A 15,000-nucleotide genomic window follows, 5' to 3' on the forward strand; every position below is an offset into this window, starting at 1 on the left:
GACCTGTCAAATATTTATCCTAGCATATATCTATTTCCTAGTTAAATGCTACGTTCCACATATAAGTTGTACTATGTATGAATTCCTAACAAACTTTGATTACATATTTACTGTCCTAACTGTCTTTCTAGTAAAGAAGCCTGATTGTTTCAGTGACAGCCAGCAGCATAACTTGAAAGTACCTCCATGATTGTGACAATATGAGTATGCAGTGTGCGACTTGTGCCCTTCCTTCATCCAAACACATCATTAAAACACATCAAAACTGTTCTCTTGCCCAATGTGATCTTAAGTGAGCTTTTCGGCTCCCCCTTCCTCAGTTTCTCCTTGCACATTTGTGTAAGGTCTAGACAGAAAGAGAACCGATCTTGTTCAAATAGCTTACATGTGAAAATGCCTGTGAAGAGCTCTCCTCAGCAAGAAATCCTATAGTCTTCGGCCAGCAAACACGTCCTATACCAGCCATGAGCTTAAACTATAACTGCAGAAGATTTACTTTGTTTAGGTGCCTTTGTTTAATGGAGGATCATGGCTGAACATGGCAGTCATTGTAAGAAATATTACGTGTTTTGTCCCTCACTTCATTGTTCGTAGAAGCTCGAATGAGACATTCATCTATAGGTTCTTATTAGGGGATAAAAATAGCAATACAGGTGTGTAACAAGGACTCGCTCTAGCGTTAAGCGCTGCGAGAAACTGGTTAAGCAAATAATAATAAATAATGTATAGGAGTATAGAAGATTTTTTTCTGGGAAACTTAACTGCACAACTGCAGCCTGTTCTTATGATCTAGAAAGTACGCACTTGGCGTGATAGCTAAACTTGGGCCAAGGAATTTAATCAAATGATTTCCAAGAGCTTGCAAGATGGTAAGAACCAGTATCGATAGGTGCTGACATTGCTGCTTGCTACTCTTCCAATGCATATGATGTGCAACTGAACCAGAAATTCAAAGGAAGCTAAGGCAAATGTGGAAGCTGAAGTGAAAAGGGTATCGAGGAATAAGTGGCGAGGAAGCCAGACCTTGCAGCCATGGGAACACTCGCCTGCGTCCAATTCATGTGAGAGGAACAAAGGACCCAGTGCTGGTAGCCATGGTGATGCTCGACCACGTTCTTCCTTCTCATTCGCTTTTCTTGGAATCCTCTCTTGCATTTTTCATACTATTCGCGAAGAGCTTCATCATGTTGCATGCTAATAAGCAATTTCAACCAGGCAGGGGAGTGCAGGAATTGAAAGATACGACGGAAGGAATAAAAGGATTCCTACCTCTCTGTAAGAGCCAGCGTTATTAAGCTCCCCACGGTGAATATAACAAATATACTAACAGTTGGTCTCCAGATGTTAGAAAAAGCCATATGACTTACCTTTTACTTTGGCATAGGGAGGGGGGGTCGAAGGATTGAAATATAATAGCAATCAGTGGGGTGGATTGACAAGGAGAGGTGTTGCATTTACTGTGGGTTAGGATAAGCGATGGTGTCAAAATTAGCAAGTAGTGTCCGTAAGTCAGCTGCTTAGTACATTTTAGAATCGGCATTTCCTAAGGTATGACTTGCAATCATGAGTTATATTTACTTTTATAATTACATTATTTCAGATTTGTTTGCTCTATAATTTGATTAGCAACAAAGACAAGTAAATTGGTTTGCAAATATCCAGTCTTTTTCTGAGATTGTCTTCCATCTTTGCTCTTAGGTATAAAACGATTTAGTTGTGCAATTCTCTCCTTACGAGATTCGGGAAGTATGTATTCAAAGAGAGAAAAGTCGGTGTTGATGAGGATCTACACACACACACACACACACACACACACACACACACACACACACACACACACACACACACACACACACACAGAGAGAGAGAGAGAGAGAGAGAGAGAGAGAGAGAATGAATGAATCTACCTTTGTTAAGTTTGATAGACAATTCCTTCCTTTATTTTCAGATTGTGTATAGGCAAAGGATCTAACAAATGTTAAATGTAATCGAAATATGACTGTTTACCTTTCTATGAAGCAAAAGCCTTTGGAAATATGACCCAGAAAGAAATCTGCCACAGGTTAAAGAGTTTATCATAGTAAGATAGAAGGTGTAGTCTTTTATCCAGAAAGGACCCCTTCATAAACCCTAGATATGCTTTAGTGTCACGCTCAGAAATCACATTGAAAAGTGCTAAAATATATTTACGCAAATGTAATAAATTGCAGAGTATCCGAATTAAATGCGATTCCCTAATTTCGAAGACGGTTTCCATTAGTATCGGAAAAGCCATGGAACACAAACCGCTACCTCCAATATTTTCTTCTTTTCCACACACGTTTTTTTCCTACTATTTCCGCCTTTATTTTTGCGTGAATGATTCCATATGAAGTTGCCTATTCGACGTCAGAAGGAAACATCCAAAACACGCGCGAGTAACTGTGAAGAGACCTCGGGGATCTGTAAGGAGAGACAGGAAGGCTTCTCTTTCCTTCTGTCGTCTACAGGTCTGTATTCGTGTTGTTCTTTGTAGTTATTTTAGTTATTTGAGGAAACATTCTTTTTCCGGTATGAGCGAATGTTTAGTAATTCACTCTTGAAGGACATAGGTGTTCGAGACATGAAGATATACATGAAAACAGTGATAAACGTCACATTCCTTTTGTCCTTCCGATGTACAGAAAACCGGCTAGACGCCATTTGCCTTACCGAACTTCGAGCCCATGAGATAACACTATTTATTATAGAGCATCATTTGGTTTACTCACGGGCTGAATAGAATTCTTTTGGTTGGCAAAAGGTAACTGATGTTGTTAGTACAATTAAATTTATTTCTAATGGGTCAGTATGTTATAATATACGAATAATTAGAGGGATTTAATAATTTTGATTCATAAGTTTTAATTTGGGATTATTTGCCAATTTATAAAGCAACATCATAATTTCATCTTGAAATATGAAGAGGATATAATAACTTTGTATTTAAGAATGAGGCAATAATTGATATTTGATTATATATTTTCGGGAAATTAATAAATCTGCTTTTAGAATATAGAAAATAAAAAGGAATAAGAGAAATTAATGTAATCCTGGCCACAAAGAGAAATTGTACTTGAATGGTCTATCTTAGAGCACCAGAAACAGGGGGTTTAAGTATATGGTCTAATAGAAAAATTGCCATGACCGGAGCAGCAGGACATTTGGTGGTGCGGAGACTGTGATTCCGCGAATGTTCTTGTTTGCAGAGATTGGCAATAACACAATATATGTATCCGCAATACAATGAATTGATATTTGTGCAAAGGTATTGGATCACCTGAGTTCCTCAATACTAGCGTTGTTTAGATATTGCTAAAGACTTTAAATTGTAAAAAAAAAAAAAAAAAAAAAAAAAAAAAAAAAAAAAAAAAAAAAAAAATACTGAAATACTGAAGGCCTTTATGTGAACTTGATAGTTATTTCAAGAATATCAATAGGTATTAGTGGATCTAAAACAACTTATTTACGATGCGAAAATCTTAGACACTCATAATTTTGTCGAAAACAATAATAAACCTAAGTGCTAAGTGGCGTGAAATATCTGTAACTCAGGGTGACCATCCACTTGATTGTATTTCCGCTGCTATATTTGAATATGAAAGTGCTACATCAATCCCTATTTTGCAGAAATCGATAGTCATCTAATACAGAAGTGTTAGCGCCAAGTGCCAAAGTGATCCGGACTGTTTTCATATAATACATCGTTATATAAAAAGTCTGCTGAATGACTTAATTATGGGGCCACATTCACTGACGAAAGTAGTAGGGGGTCAGATAAATTATTCAGCTAATTTTTAATTCTTGGTAGAGGGGTGGGGAGTAGGTGACACTTTTTGGGGTCTGTTGTTCTATCTGCCTCATGCACACACACAGTATCTTCCTGGTCGAGGCGGTATTGTATGTACTTTTGGTTACTGTCAGCACAGCATCTTACATTTAAGTAAAATCTTATTTATCTTATTGAACATTTGTGGTAAAATCTTGTTTATTGATCTTTTTGATGTTATCTGCGAGGATGTTTTTTCTTAGTACGGTTTAGGCGATGATGAATCGGCAATGATTGGTATTTGCATTCCTCTAGCCATCAATAAATAATTAATGTATCCAAATCACACTAAGACCGCTTTCAATAATCGATATGCATATATGCATAGACACCTTTGCATATGAGCCTACAAAATGCAGAAAACATGAGGATGGCATTGAATGAAGATAAAGGCAGTTACTTATAAATATGCAATTACATGTGTATATACATGTACAGCCTCATCATCCCAAGAATAATCTGCAATGATGCAGATGGTCAAGTCCTGTATGATGTTCATATTACCACATGGAAAGAGAACATTTGCTCCATCCCCCCCCCCCCTTCCTTCCTTTTATCGGTGTATCATGAAGTTTTCGCCTCTTTGTACGGGTAACAGCATAGTCAGACGACTAGAATAGAAAGCTTATGATTCAGTCTATACTAAGATCCGGCTGTGTTCTGATAATCAGCTCTGGTTCGGTGATAGTGTTGCATTCTCCACCCTTTTTCCCTCTTTTGTTGTGTTAGTAGATCTGTCTGTATTATGGTCAGGTCTTTTCACAGCATCCTGAATTCCCAAACACTTTGGTGCATTGGTTCATCATGGTTGCTACAAAACACGATATAATCTAAGTTTGCTCTGACGTTTTGAATGCATATATAATATAATAAGTGTAGGAATGCATATTATCACAATACAAGAGATGTATCTGACCGGTTTCGAACATACCTTCGTCAGAAATGGATGTATTTCTGACGGAGATATGTTCGAAACCGGTCAGATACATCTCCTGTATTGTGAAGATATTCATTCTCAGTCATACCTTTGTACATTGGTCAACACGAATAATCGATGCTGAAGGAGCGCCACTTGAATTTCCTTTTATTCTTTTGTCTGAGTTGCAATAAATGAAACAAGACGCAGATGTTCTCTATCAAATAAGACAATTAGTAAAAGATAATTTTACAGAGAATGATTGTGAACAATTTTATTTTAAGACTACGTGACCTTGTGAGAGAGAGAAAAAAAAACACCAATTTGGAAACCTTTATAATCAACTTAAATATTCTTCTCTAGCGGTAAGCCTTTGACTAATTTCTCCATTTTCAGCTTGGGAAATCATTCTATATTTAAACTTGCTGAATAGTTTGCAAGTAAAATACCAGTCTATAAATATGTTCTAAACTTTGGTGAACTACAGATTAACCAATTTCTCCACGTTGCTTGAACCAATAATCAGTCCTAATTTGAAGATATCTTGATTCTAGCTAAATGAGCAGAATTTGACATCGTTGTAATTAATAATGGTATTATATTTTTCGTGTTTCTTTTTTTTTTCTTATGTAAGAATAGATGATTTGATCATGTTATTATGAATATTATTTTAAAAAAAATTCATAGACCGTGCTTTTGTCGCTATTTTAGTAACTATTGCTGTTATTGCCGATGTTAGTTTCATCATCATTATAATTATATCATCATCGTCACCTATTTTTATTGTCTTAACGCGCCGGATCTCCAAGGCTCCGTAACTTACGGCCGTCCGATCTGACAGCCTAGCACGGAAAAAAGGGACTCGCCCTATTAGTGTGAGTTAAGGCGCCTTCGGTTAAGGCCCCTTCGGTCAAGACGCCTTAGGTTAAGGCCCCTTCGGTCAAGGCGCCTTCGGTTAAGGCGCCTTCGGTCAAGGCCCCTTCGGTCAAGGCCCCTTCGGTTAAGGCCCCTTCGGTCAAGGCGTCTTGACCGAAGGCGCCCTATTAGTGTGAGTTAAGGCGCCTTCGGTTAAGGCGCCTTCGGTCAAGGCGCCTTCGGTTAAGGCGCCTTCGGTCAAGGCGCCTTCGGTTAAGGCCCCTTCGGTCAAGGCGCCTTCGGTTAAGGCGCCTTCGGTCAAGGCGCCTTCGGTTAAGGCCCCTTCGGTTAAGGCCCCTTCGATTAAGGCCCCTTCGGTCAAGGCGCCTTCGGTCAAGGCCCCTTCGGTCAAGGCGCCTTCGGTTAAGGCGCCTTCGGTCAAGGCGCCTTCGGTCAAGGCGCCTTCGGTTAAGGCGCCTTCGGTTAAGGCGCCTTCGGTCAAGGCGCCTTCGGTCAAGGCCCCTTCGGTTAAGGCGCCTTCGGTCAAGGCCCCTTTGGTTAAGGCGCCTTCGTTCAAGGCGCTTTCGGTTAAGGCGCCTTCGGTCAAGGCGCCTTCGGTCAAGGCGCCTTCGGTCTAGGCGCCTTCGGTTAAGGCGCCTTCGGTCAAGGCCCCTTCGGTCAAGGCGCCTTCGGTCAAGACGCCTTCGGTTAAGGCCCCTTCGGTCAAGGCGCCTTCGGTTAAGGCCCCTTCGGTCAAGGCGCCTTCGGTCAAGGCCCCTTCGGTTAAGGCGCCTTCGGTCAAGGCGCCTTCGGTCAAGGCGCCCTCGGTTAAGGCGCCTTCGGTCAAGGCGCCTTCGGTTAAGGCCCCTTCGGTCAAGGCGCCTTCGGTCAAGGCGCCTTCGGTTAAGGCCCCTTCGGTTAAGGCCCCTTCGGTTAAGGCACCTTCGGTTAAGGCGCCTTCGGATAAGGCCCCTTCGGTTAAGGCACCTTCGGTCAAGGCCCCTTCGGTCAAGGCCCCTTCGGTCAAGGCGCCTTCGGTCAAGGCCCCTTCGGTCAAGGCCCCTTCGGTTAAGGCGCCTTCGGTTAAGGCGCCTTCGGTTAAGGCCCCTTCGGTCAAGGCCCCTTCGGTCAAGGCGCCTTCGGTTAAGGCCCCTTCGGTTAAGGCGCCTTCGGTTAAGGCGCCTTCGGTTAAGGCCCCTTCGGTTAAGGCCCCTTCGGTTAAGGCCCCTTCGGTTAAGGCCCCTTCGGTTAAGGCGCCTTCGGTTAAGGCGCCTTCGGTTAAGGCCCCTTCGGTTAAGGCCCTTTCGGTTAAGGCCCCTTCGGTTAAGGCACCTTCGGTCAAGGCCCCTTCACTTAAGGCCCCTTCGGTTAAGGCCCCTTTGGTTAAGGTCCCTTCGGTTAAGGCGCCTTCGGTTAAGGCACCTTCGGTTAAGGCCCCTTCGGTTAAGGCGCCTTCGGTTAAGGCGCCTTCGGTTAAGGCCCCTTCGGTTAAGGCCCCTTCGGTTAAGGCGCCTTCGGTTAAGGCGCCTTCGGTCAAGGCCCCTTCACTTAAGGCCCCTTCGGTTAAGGCCCCTTCGGTCAAGGCCCCTTCGGTCAAGGCCCCTTCACTTAAAGCCCCTTCGGTTAAGGTGCCTTCGGTCAAGGCGCCTTCGGTCAAGGCGCCTTCGGTTAAGGCCCCTTCGGTTAAGGCGCCTTCGGTTAAGGCGTCTTCAGTCAAGGCCCCTTCGGTTAAGGCCCCTTCGGTTAAGGCCCCTTCGGTTAAGGCCCCTTCGGTTAAGGCGCCTTCGGTCAAGGCGCCTTCGGTCAAGGCGCCTTCGGTCAAGGCGCCTTCGGTCAAGGCGCCTTCGGTCAAGGCCCCTTCGGTCAAGGCGCCTTCAGTTAAGGCGCCTTCGGTCAAGGCGCCTTCGGTTAAGGCGCCTTCGGGTAAGGCCCCTTCGGTCAAGGCGCCTTCGGTCAAGGCCCCTTCACTTAAGGCCCCTTCGGTTAAGGCCCCTTCGGTCAAGGCCCCTTCGGTTAAGGCCCCTTCGGTCAAGGCGCCTTCGGTCAAGGCCCCTTCGGTCAAGGCGCCTTCGGTCAAGGCCCCTTCGGTCAAGGCCCCTTCGATCAAGGCGCCTTCGGTTAAGGCCCCTTCGGTCAAGGCGCCTTCGGTCAAGGCGCCTTCGGTCAAGGCCCCTTCGGTTAAGGCACCTTCGGTTAAGGCCCCTTCGGTCAAGGCGCCTTCGGTCAAGGCCCCTTCACTTAAGGCCCCTTCGGTTAAGGCCCCTTCGGTTAAGGCCCCTTCGGTCAAGGCCCCTTCGGTCAAGGCCCCTTCGGTCAAGGCGCCTTCGGTCAAGGCCCCTTCGGTTAAGGCCCCTTTGGTTAAGGCGCCTTCGGTTAAGGCGCCTTCCGTTAAGGCCCCTTCGGTTAAGGCGCCTTCGGTTAAGGCGCCTTCGGTTAAGGCGCGTTCGGTTAAGGCCCCTTCGGTTAAGGCCCCTTCGGTTAAGACCCCTTCAGTCAAGGCGCCTTCGGTCAAGGCGCCTTCGGTCAAGGCGCCTTCGGTTAAGGCGCCTTCGGTTAAGGCCCCTTCGGTCAAGGCCCCTTCGGTTAAGGCGCCTTCGGTCAAGGCGCCTTCGGTCAAGGCCCCTTCGGTTAAGGCCCCTTCGGTTAAGGCCCCTTCGGTTAAGGCCCCTTCAGTTAAGGCCCCTTCGGTCAAGGCGCCTTCGGTCAAGGCCCCTTCGGTCAAGGCCCCTTCGGTCAAGGCGCCTTCGGTCAAGGCCCCTTCGGTCAAGGCCCCTTCGGTCAAGGCGCCTTCGGTCAAGGCGCCTTCGGTCAAGGCCCCTTCGGTTAAGGCGCCTTCGGTTAAGGCGCCTTCGGTTAAGGCCCCTTTGGTTAAGGCGCCTTCGGTTAAGGCGCCTTCCGTTAAGGCCCCTTCGGTTAAGGCGCCTTCGGTTAAGGCGCCTTCGGTTAAGGCGCCTTCGGTTAAGGCCCCTTCGGTTAAGGCCCCTTCGGTTAAGACCCCTTCAGTCAAGGCGCCTTCGGTCAAGGCGCCTTCGGTTAAGGCCCCTTCGGTTAAGGCCCCTTCGGTCAAGGCCCCTTCGGTCAAGGCGCCTTCGGTTAAGGCGTCTTCGGTCAAGGCGCCTTCGGTTAAGGCCCCTTCGGTTAAGGCGCCTTCGGTCAAGGCCCCTTCGGTTAAGGCCCCTTCGGTTAAGGCGCCTTCGGTCAAGGCGCCTTCGGTCAAGGCGCCTTCGGTCAAGGCGCCTTCAGTTAAGGCGCCTTCGGTCAAGGCCCCTTCGGTCAAGGCCCCTTCGGTCAAGGTGCCTTCGGTTAAGGCGCCTTCGGTTAAGGCCCCTTCGGTCAAGGCCCCTTCACTTAAGGCCCCTTCGGTTAAGGCCCCTTCGGTTAAGGCCCCTTCGGTTAAGGCCCCTTCGGTCAAGGCGCCTTCGGTCAAGGCCCCTCCAGTTAAGGCGCCTTCGGTTAAGGCCCCTTCGGTTAAGGCGCCTTCGGTCAAGGCGCCTTCGGTCAAGGCCCCTTCGGTCAAGGCGCCTTCGGTTAAGGCACCTTCGGTTAAGGCCCCTTCGGTCAAGGCGCCTTCGGTTAAGGCGCGTTCGGTTAAGGCCCCTTCGGTCAAGGCGCCTTCGGTCAAGGCGCCTTCGGTTAAGGCCCCTTCGGTTAAGGCGCCTTCGGTTAAGGCCCCTTCGGTCAAGGCGCCTTCGGTCAAGGCCCCTTCGGTTAAGGCGACTTCGGTTAAGGCGACTTCGGTTAAGGCGACTTCGGTTAAGGCGACTTCGGTTAAGGCCCCTTCGGTCAAGGCCCCTTCGGTCAAGGCCCCTTCGGTCTAGGCCCCTTCGGTCAAGGCCCCTTCGGTCAAGGCGCCTTCGGTCAAGGCCCCTTCGGTTAAGGCGCCTTCGGTTAAGGCGCCTTCGGTTAAGGCGCCTTCGGTCAAGGCGCCTTCGGTCAAGGCCCCTTCGGTCAAGGCCCCTTCGGTCAAGGCCCCTTCGGTTAAGGCCCCTTCGGTTAAGGCGCCTTCGGTCAAGGCGCCTTCGATCAAGGCCCCTTCACTTAAGGCGCCTTCGGTTAAGGCGCCTTCGGTCAAGGCCCCTTCGGTTAAGGCGCCTTCGGTTAAGGCACCTTCGGTCAAGGCCCCTTCACTTAAGGCACCTTCGGTCAAGGCCCCTTCACTTAAGGCCCCTTCGGTTAAGGCGCCTTCGGTTAAGGCGCCTTCGGTTAAGGCCCCTTCGGTCAAGGCCCCTTCGGTCAAGGCCCCTTCGGTCAAGGCGCCTTCGGTCAAGGCGCCTTCGGTTAAGGCGCCTTCGGTTAAGGCCCCTTCGGTTAAGGCCCCTTCGGTTAAGGCCCCTTCGGTTAAGGCCCCTTCGGTTAAGGCGCCTTCGGTTAAGGCGCCTTCGGTTAAGGCCCCTTCGGTTAAGGCGCCTTCGGTTAAGGCCCCTTCGGTTAAGGCACCTTCGGTCAAGGCCCCTTCACTTAAGGCCCCTTCGGTTAAGGCGCCTTCGGTTAAGGCGCCTTCGGTTAAGGCCCCTTCGGTTAAGGCGCCTTCGGTTAAGGCCCCTTCGGTTAAGGCCCCTTCACTTAAGGCCCCTTCGGTTAAGGCGCCTTCGGTTAAGGCCCCTTCGGTTAAGGCGCCTTCGGTTAAGGCACCTTCGGTCAAGGCCCCTTCACTTAAGGCCCCTTCGGTTAAGGCGCCTTCGGTTAAGGCGCCTTCGGTCAAGGCCCCTTCGGTTAAGGCGCCTTCGGTTAAGGCCCCTTCGGTTAAGGCCCCTTCGGTTAAGGCCCCTTCGGTTAAGGCCCCTTCGGTTAAGGCGCCTTCGGTTAAGGCCCCTTCGGTTAAGGCCCCTTCGGTTAAGGCCCCTTTCGGTTAAGGTCAAGGCCCTCGGTCGGTCAAGGCGCCTTCGGTTAAGGCGCCTTCGGTTAAGGCGCTTTCGGTTAAGGCCCCTTCGGTTAAGGCCCCTTCGGTTAAGGCCCCTTCGGTTAAGGCGCCTTCGGTTAAGGCGCCTTCGGTTAAGGCGCCTTCGGTTAAGGCCCCTTCGGTTAAGGCCCCTTCGGTTAAGGCCCTTTTGGTTAAGGCGCCTTCGGTTAAGGCGCCTTCACTCAAGGCCCCTTCACTTAAGGCCCCTTCGGTTAAGGCGCCTCCGGTTAAGGCCCCTTCGGTTAAGACGCCTTCGGTTAAGGCGCCTTCGGTTAAGGCCCCTTCGGTTAAGGCGCCTTCGGTTAAGGCGCCTTCGGTTAAGGCCCCTTCGGTTAAGGCCCCTTCGGTTAAGGCGCCTTCGGTTAAGGCGCCTTCGGTTAAGGCCCCTTCGGTTAAGGCCCCTTCGGTTAAGGACCCTTCGGTCAAGGCGCCTTCGGTCAAGGCGCCTTCGGTTAAGGCCCCTTCGGTTAAGGCCCCTTCGGTTAAGGCCCCTTCGGTTAAGGCCCCTTCGGTTAAGGCCCCTTCGGTTAAGGCGCCTTCGGTTAAGGCCCCTTCGGTTAAAGCCCCTGCGGTTAAGGCCCCTGCGGTTAAGGCCCCTTCGGTTAAGGCCCCTTCGGTCAAGGCCCCTTCGGTCAAGGCCCCTTCGGTTAAGGCCCCTTCGGTCAAGGCCCCTTCGGTCAAGGCCCCTTCGGTCAAGGCGCCTTCGGTCAAGGCGCCTTCGGTTAAGGCCCCTTCGGTTAAGGCGCCTTCGGTTAAGGCCCCTTCGGTCAAGGCCCCTTCGGTCAAGGCCCCTTCGGTTAAGGCGCCTTCGGTTAAGGCCCCTTCGGTTAAGGCCCCTTCGGTCAAGGCCCCTTCGGTCAAGGCACCTTCGGTTAAGGCGCCTTCGATTAAGGCCCCTTCGGTTAAGGCGCCTTCGGTCAAGGCCCCTTCGGTCAAGGCCCCTTCGGTCAAGGCCTCTTCGGTCAAGGCCCCTTCGGTCAAGGCGCCTTCGTTTAAGGCCCCTTCGGTCAAGGCGCCTTCGGTCAAGGCCCCTTCACTTAAGGCCCCTTCGGTTAAGGCCCCTTCGGTCAAGGCCCCTTCGGTTAAGGCACCTTCGGGTAAGGCCCCTTCGGTCAAGGCGCCTTCGGTCAAGGCCCCTTCGGTCAAGGCGCCTTCGGTCAAGGCCCCTTCGGTCAAGGCGCCTTCGGTCAAGGCGCCTTCGGTTAAGGCCCCTTCGGTCAAGGCCCCTTCGGTCAAGGCGCCTTCGGCTAAGGCGCCTTCGGTTAAGGCCCCTTCGGTCAAGGCGCCTTCGGTCAAGGCCCCTTCGGTTAAGGCACCTTCGGTTAAGGCGCCTTCGGTCAAGGCCCCTTCGGTCAAGGCCCCTTCGGTTAAGGCACTTTCGGTCAAGGCCCCTTCGGTCAAGGCCCCTTCGGTCAAGGCGCCTTCGGTCAAGGCGCCTTCGGTTAAGGCACCTTCGGTCAAGGCCCCTTCGGTCAAGGCGCCTTCGGTCAAGGCCCCTTCGGTTAAGGCCCCTTTGGTTAAGGCCCTTTTGGTTAAGGCGCCTTCGGTTAAGGCGCCTTCGGTCAAGGCCCCTTCGGTTAAGGCGCCTTCGGTTAAGGCGCCTTCGGTTAAGGCCCCTTCGGTTAAGGCGCCTTCGGTTAAGGCCCCTTCGGTTAAGGCCCCTTCGGTCAAGGCCCCTGCGGTCAAGGCGCCTTCGGTTAAGGCGCCTTCGGTCAAGGCGCCTTCGGTTAAGGCGCCTTCGGTTAAGGCCCCTTCGGTTAAGGCGCCTTCGGTTAAGGCGCCTTCGGTTAAGGCCCCTTCGGTTAAGGCGCCTTCGGTTAAGGCGCCTTCGGTTAAGGCGCCTTCGGTTAAGGCCCCTTCGGTTAAGGCCCCTTCGGTTAAGGCCCCTTCGGTTAAGGCGCCTTCGGTTAAGGCCCCTTCGGTTAAGGCCCCTTCGGTCAAGGCCCCTTCGGTCAAGGCCCCTTCGGTCAAGGCCCCTTCGGTCAAGGCGCCTTCGCACAACGCCCCTTCGGTTAAGGCGCCTTCGGTTAAGGCGCCTTCGGTCAAGGCGCCTTCGGTCAAGGCCCCTTCGGTCAAGGCCCCTTCGGTTAAGGCGCCTTCGGTCAAGGCCCCTTCGGTCAAGGCGCCTTCGTGTGTGTGTTTTTGGAGATTGCAGTTTGGCTGACGTCATAAAAGCTGCTTGTCTGCTGAACACACTGCTAAGAGAAGGGTGAATTTCACACAGTACACTATATCAACATAATAGTACGTGTGACTGCTCAAGACATCTCCAGAGATTCTCTCTACTTCTGTTTCTCTCTCTCTCCCTCTCGCTCTCCCCCCGCCTCTCTCTCTCTCTCTCTCTCTCTCTCTCTCTCTCTCCCCGCCTCTCTCTCTCTCTCGCTCCCCCCCCCCCCCCCCTCTCTCTCTCTCTCTCTCTCTCTCTCTCTCTCACTCACTCACTCACACACTCACACAGACATCCACATCCACGTACCACACCCACATCTACATCTTCCTCTGTCTGGAATCGTCTTTTTCAATTTACTTATGAGAGTTGATACCATATTGAATATGCTGCTTTGTTTGGATTTGTATGTGTGTGTGTTGCCACTTTGGTGTTCTGTTTTCAATATTTTTTGTTTTTCACGTGGCCTTATACGAGAATGTTTATTTAATTTAATTTGAGTATTCAGTGTCCATTGCTATCAAAGCCTCATTATATGTTCAAACTTTATATCGAAAAAATAATTGAGAGATAGTGTGTTTGAGAGGAAAAGTTTCTAATTAAGACACCGTGCATTTGAGAGAAAGTTTCCAATCATATCTAATGATTCTATTAAGAATGAACAAAATCTCTGTGTTCACGTTTGCTTCTTTGAGATCTGGATACAGAAAGATCTAGAAATATATCTAGCGTATTTCCGTAGTAAGATATAAGTACGGCTAAGATTTTCTGATGAAATATAATTTCAATAGACACGAGGCGGGCTTCTAGCGTCGAATCTCAGGTTCGGTTTCAGGGCTGGATTCTCAAACGTCGTTAAAACTATTATTATAAAGATGGCTACATTAACCACAAGTTTGTGTTCGATGATTTTATGAAACCATGTGGACGCGACCTTTCTGAAATACATATATATAAACCACTGATAATTATAGCATGTTAAGAATCTTAGGCCAGTCTCGGAGTAAACAAAATAGGAATTTCGTGAAAGCAGTCCTTGTACAAGCGACCTCTTGTGTGGAATTCATGACGAACAGATTGCAACAGGAATGCTTCGTCAGGGCATGAAGAAGCATTAGCGAAAAGGCCTTCGGCATATTCGTGTGTTTATTTGTCCTTCCCATCGTTGGTCCTGTTGCAAGCGACCTGTTACATAAGACCTATTGTAGTTCCCTACGTTAGCGACTGCTTGTAGGTTCCACAGATAAACATCTGACAACGGGCCCCTTCAATAGACGTCTTTGATAACATATCATAGATTTCATTGACTCTTTGTATCTTTTCATATCTTCCCTTTATCTACTTATCGCTCACAGTTATCGTGCATTCGGTTGACTGTTAAAGGCGCTGATGAGATGTTTTCTTCAGCATTTCTAGTTATTGGTATTTTATTTTTCAAATTGATAATTCTTAACTGAGGATAGCAGTTTTTTTCATTCTCATTGTCAATGATGCTATTTTTTTAATTAGTATAATTTAACTGTTGTTATTGAAATAATAATTATTATCATTAGTAGCTTTTATTATAATTGTTATTATTCTTGTTGTGGTGGTGGTGATAGTAGTAGTAGTCCAATAATAATGATAATTATCATTTTCAATTAATAATAGTAATGATGATAATGAAAACAACAATAATAACAATGATGTTGATAATAAAAATAAAGATAAAAGCAATCCTACAGGAAATGATAAAGATGATAACAATAGCAATCATGACATTTAATGATAACAGAAATTGATCATCATTATCCATACCTCCTCATCATCATAAACATATTAAAAATGATAATAATAGCAGCAATATTATTATTGATATTATTAATATCATTGTTATATTCATTATTGTATTTATGATCATTATTATCGTTATCATTATTTTTATTTTATTATTATTATCATTATTGTTATAACTATTGTTACTTTTGTTATAATCATTATTATTATTATCATTATTGCATTTATCATTGTTATTATTATTATCGTTATCTTTAGCGTATGGATTATCAATATAATTATCATTTCCATTATTAGTTATAGTTTTCATTATTATTATTTTTATTTTCATTTTTATTTTTATGATTATCATTAACATTATTGTCATTATCATTCTTATTCGTCTTATTTGTTAGTTGGTTAGTAGGATAACTCAAAATGTTATGAACAGATTAAAAAATACATAAAAAAAATAAAAAATAAAAAAATAGAGGTATGGAATAATTCAACTTCTATGCCACTAAATTTAGGTGATGATCTTGATCATGATCCGGATCTTG

At 47.8% G+C, this 15,000-nt stretch overlaps 1 protein-coding gene across 1 annotated transcript in view; it reads left to right on the plus strand.

Moving 5' to 3' along the window:
- The first annotated feature begins 5,021 nt into the window (after window positions 1-5,021).
- Window positions 5,022-15,000, plus strand: part of LOC138865194 (uncharacterized) — a 9,993-nt gene continuing 14 nt past the window's right edge. Inside the window, exons 1-6 of the mRNA XM_070134587.1 lie at window positions 5,022-5,060; window positions 9,572-9,820; window positions 11,021-11,164; window positions 11,546-11,689; window positions 13,477-13,579; window positions 14,971-15,000. The exon at window positions 14,971-15,000 is cut by the window's right edge and continues 14 nt beyond it. Of these exons, the coding sequence (XP_069990688.1) occupies window positions 5,022-5,060; window positions 9,572-9,820; window positions 11,021-11,164; window positions 11,546-11,689; window positions 13,477-13,579; window positions 14,971-15,000 (709 nt within the window). The remainder of the gene's footprint in view (window positions 5,061-9,571; window positions 9,821-11,020; window positions 11,165-11,545; window positions 11,690-13,476; window positions 13,580-14,970) is intronic.

Source organism: Penaeus vannamei, chromosome 20 (assembly GCF_042767895.1).
Source record: "Penaeus vannamei isolate JL-2024 chromosome 20, ASM4276789v1, whole genome shotgun sequence".
Classification (NCBI taxonomy): Eukaryota; Metazoa; Arthropoda; class Malacostraca; order Decapoda; family Penaeidae; genus Penaeus; species Penaeus vannamei.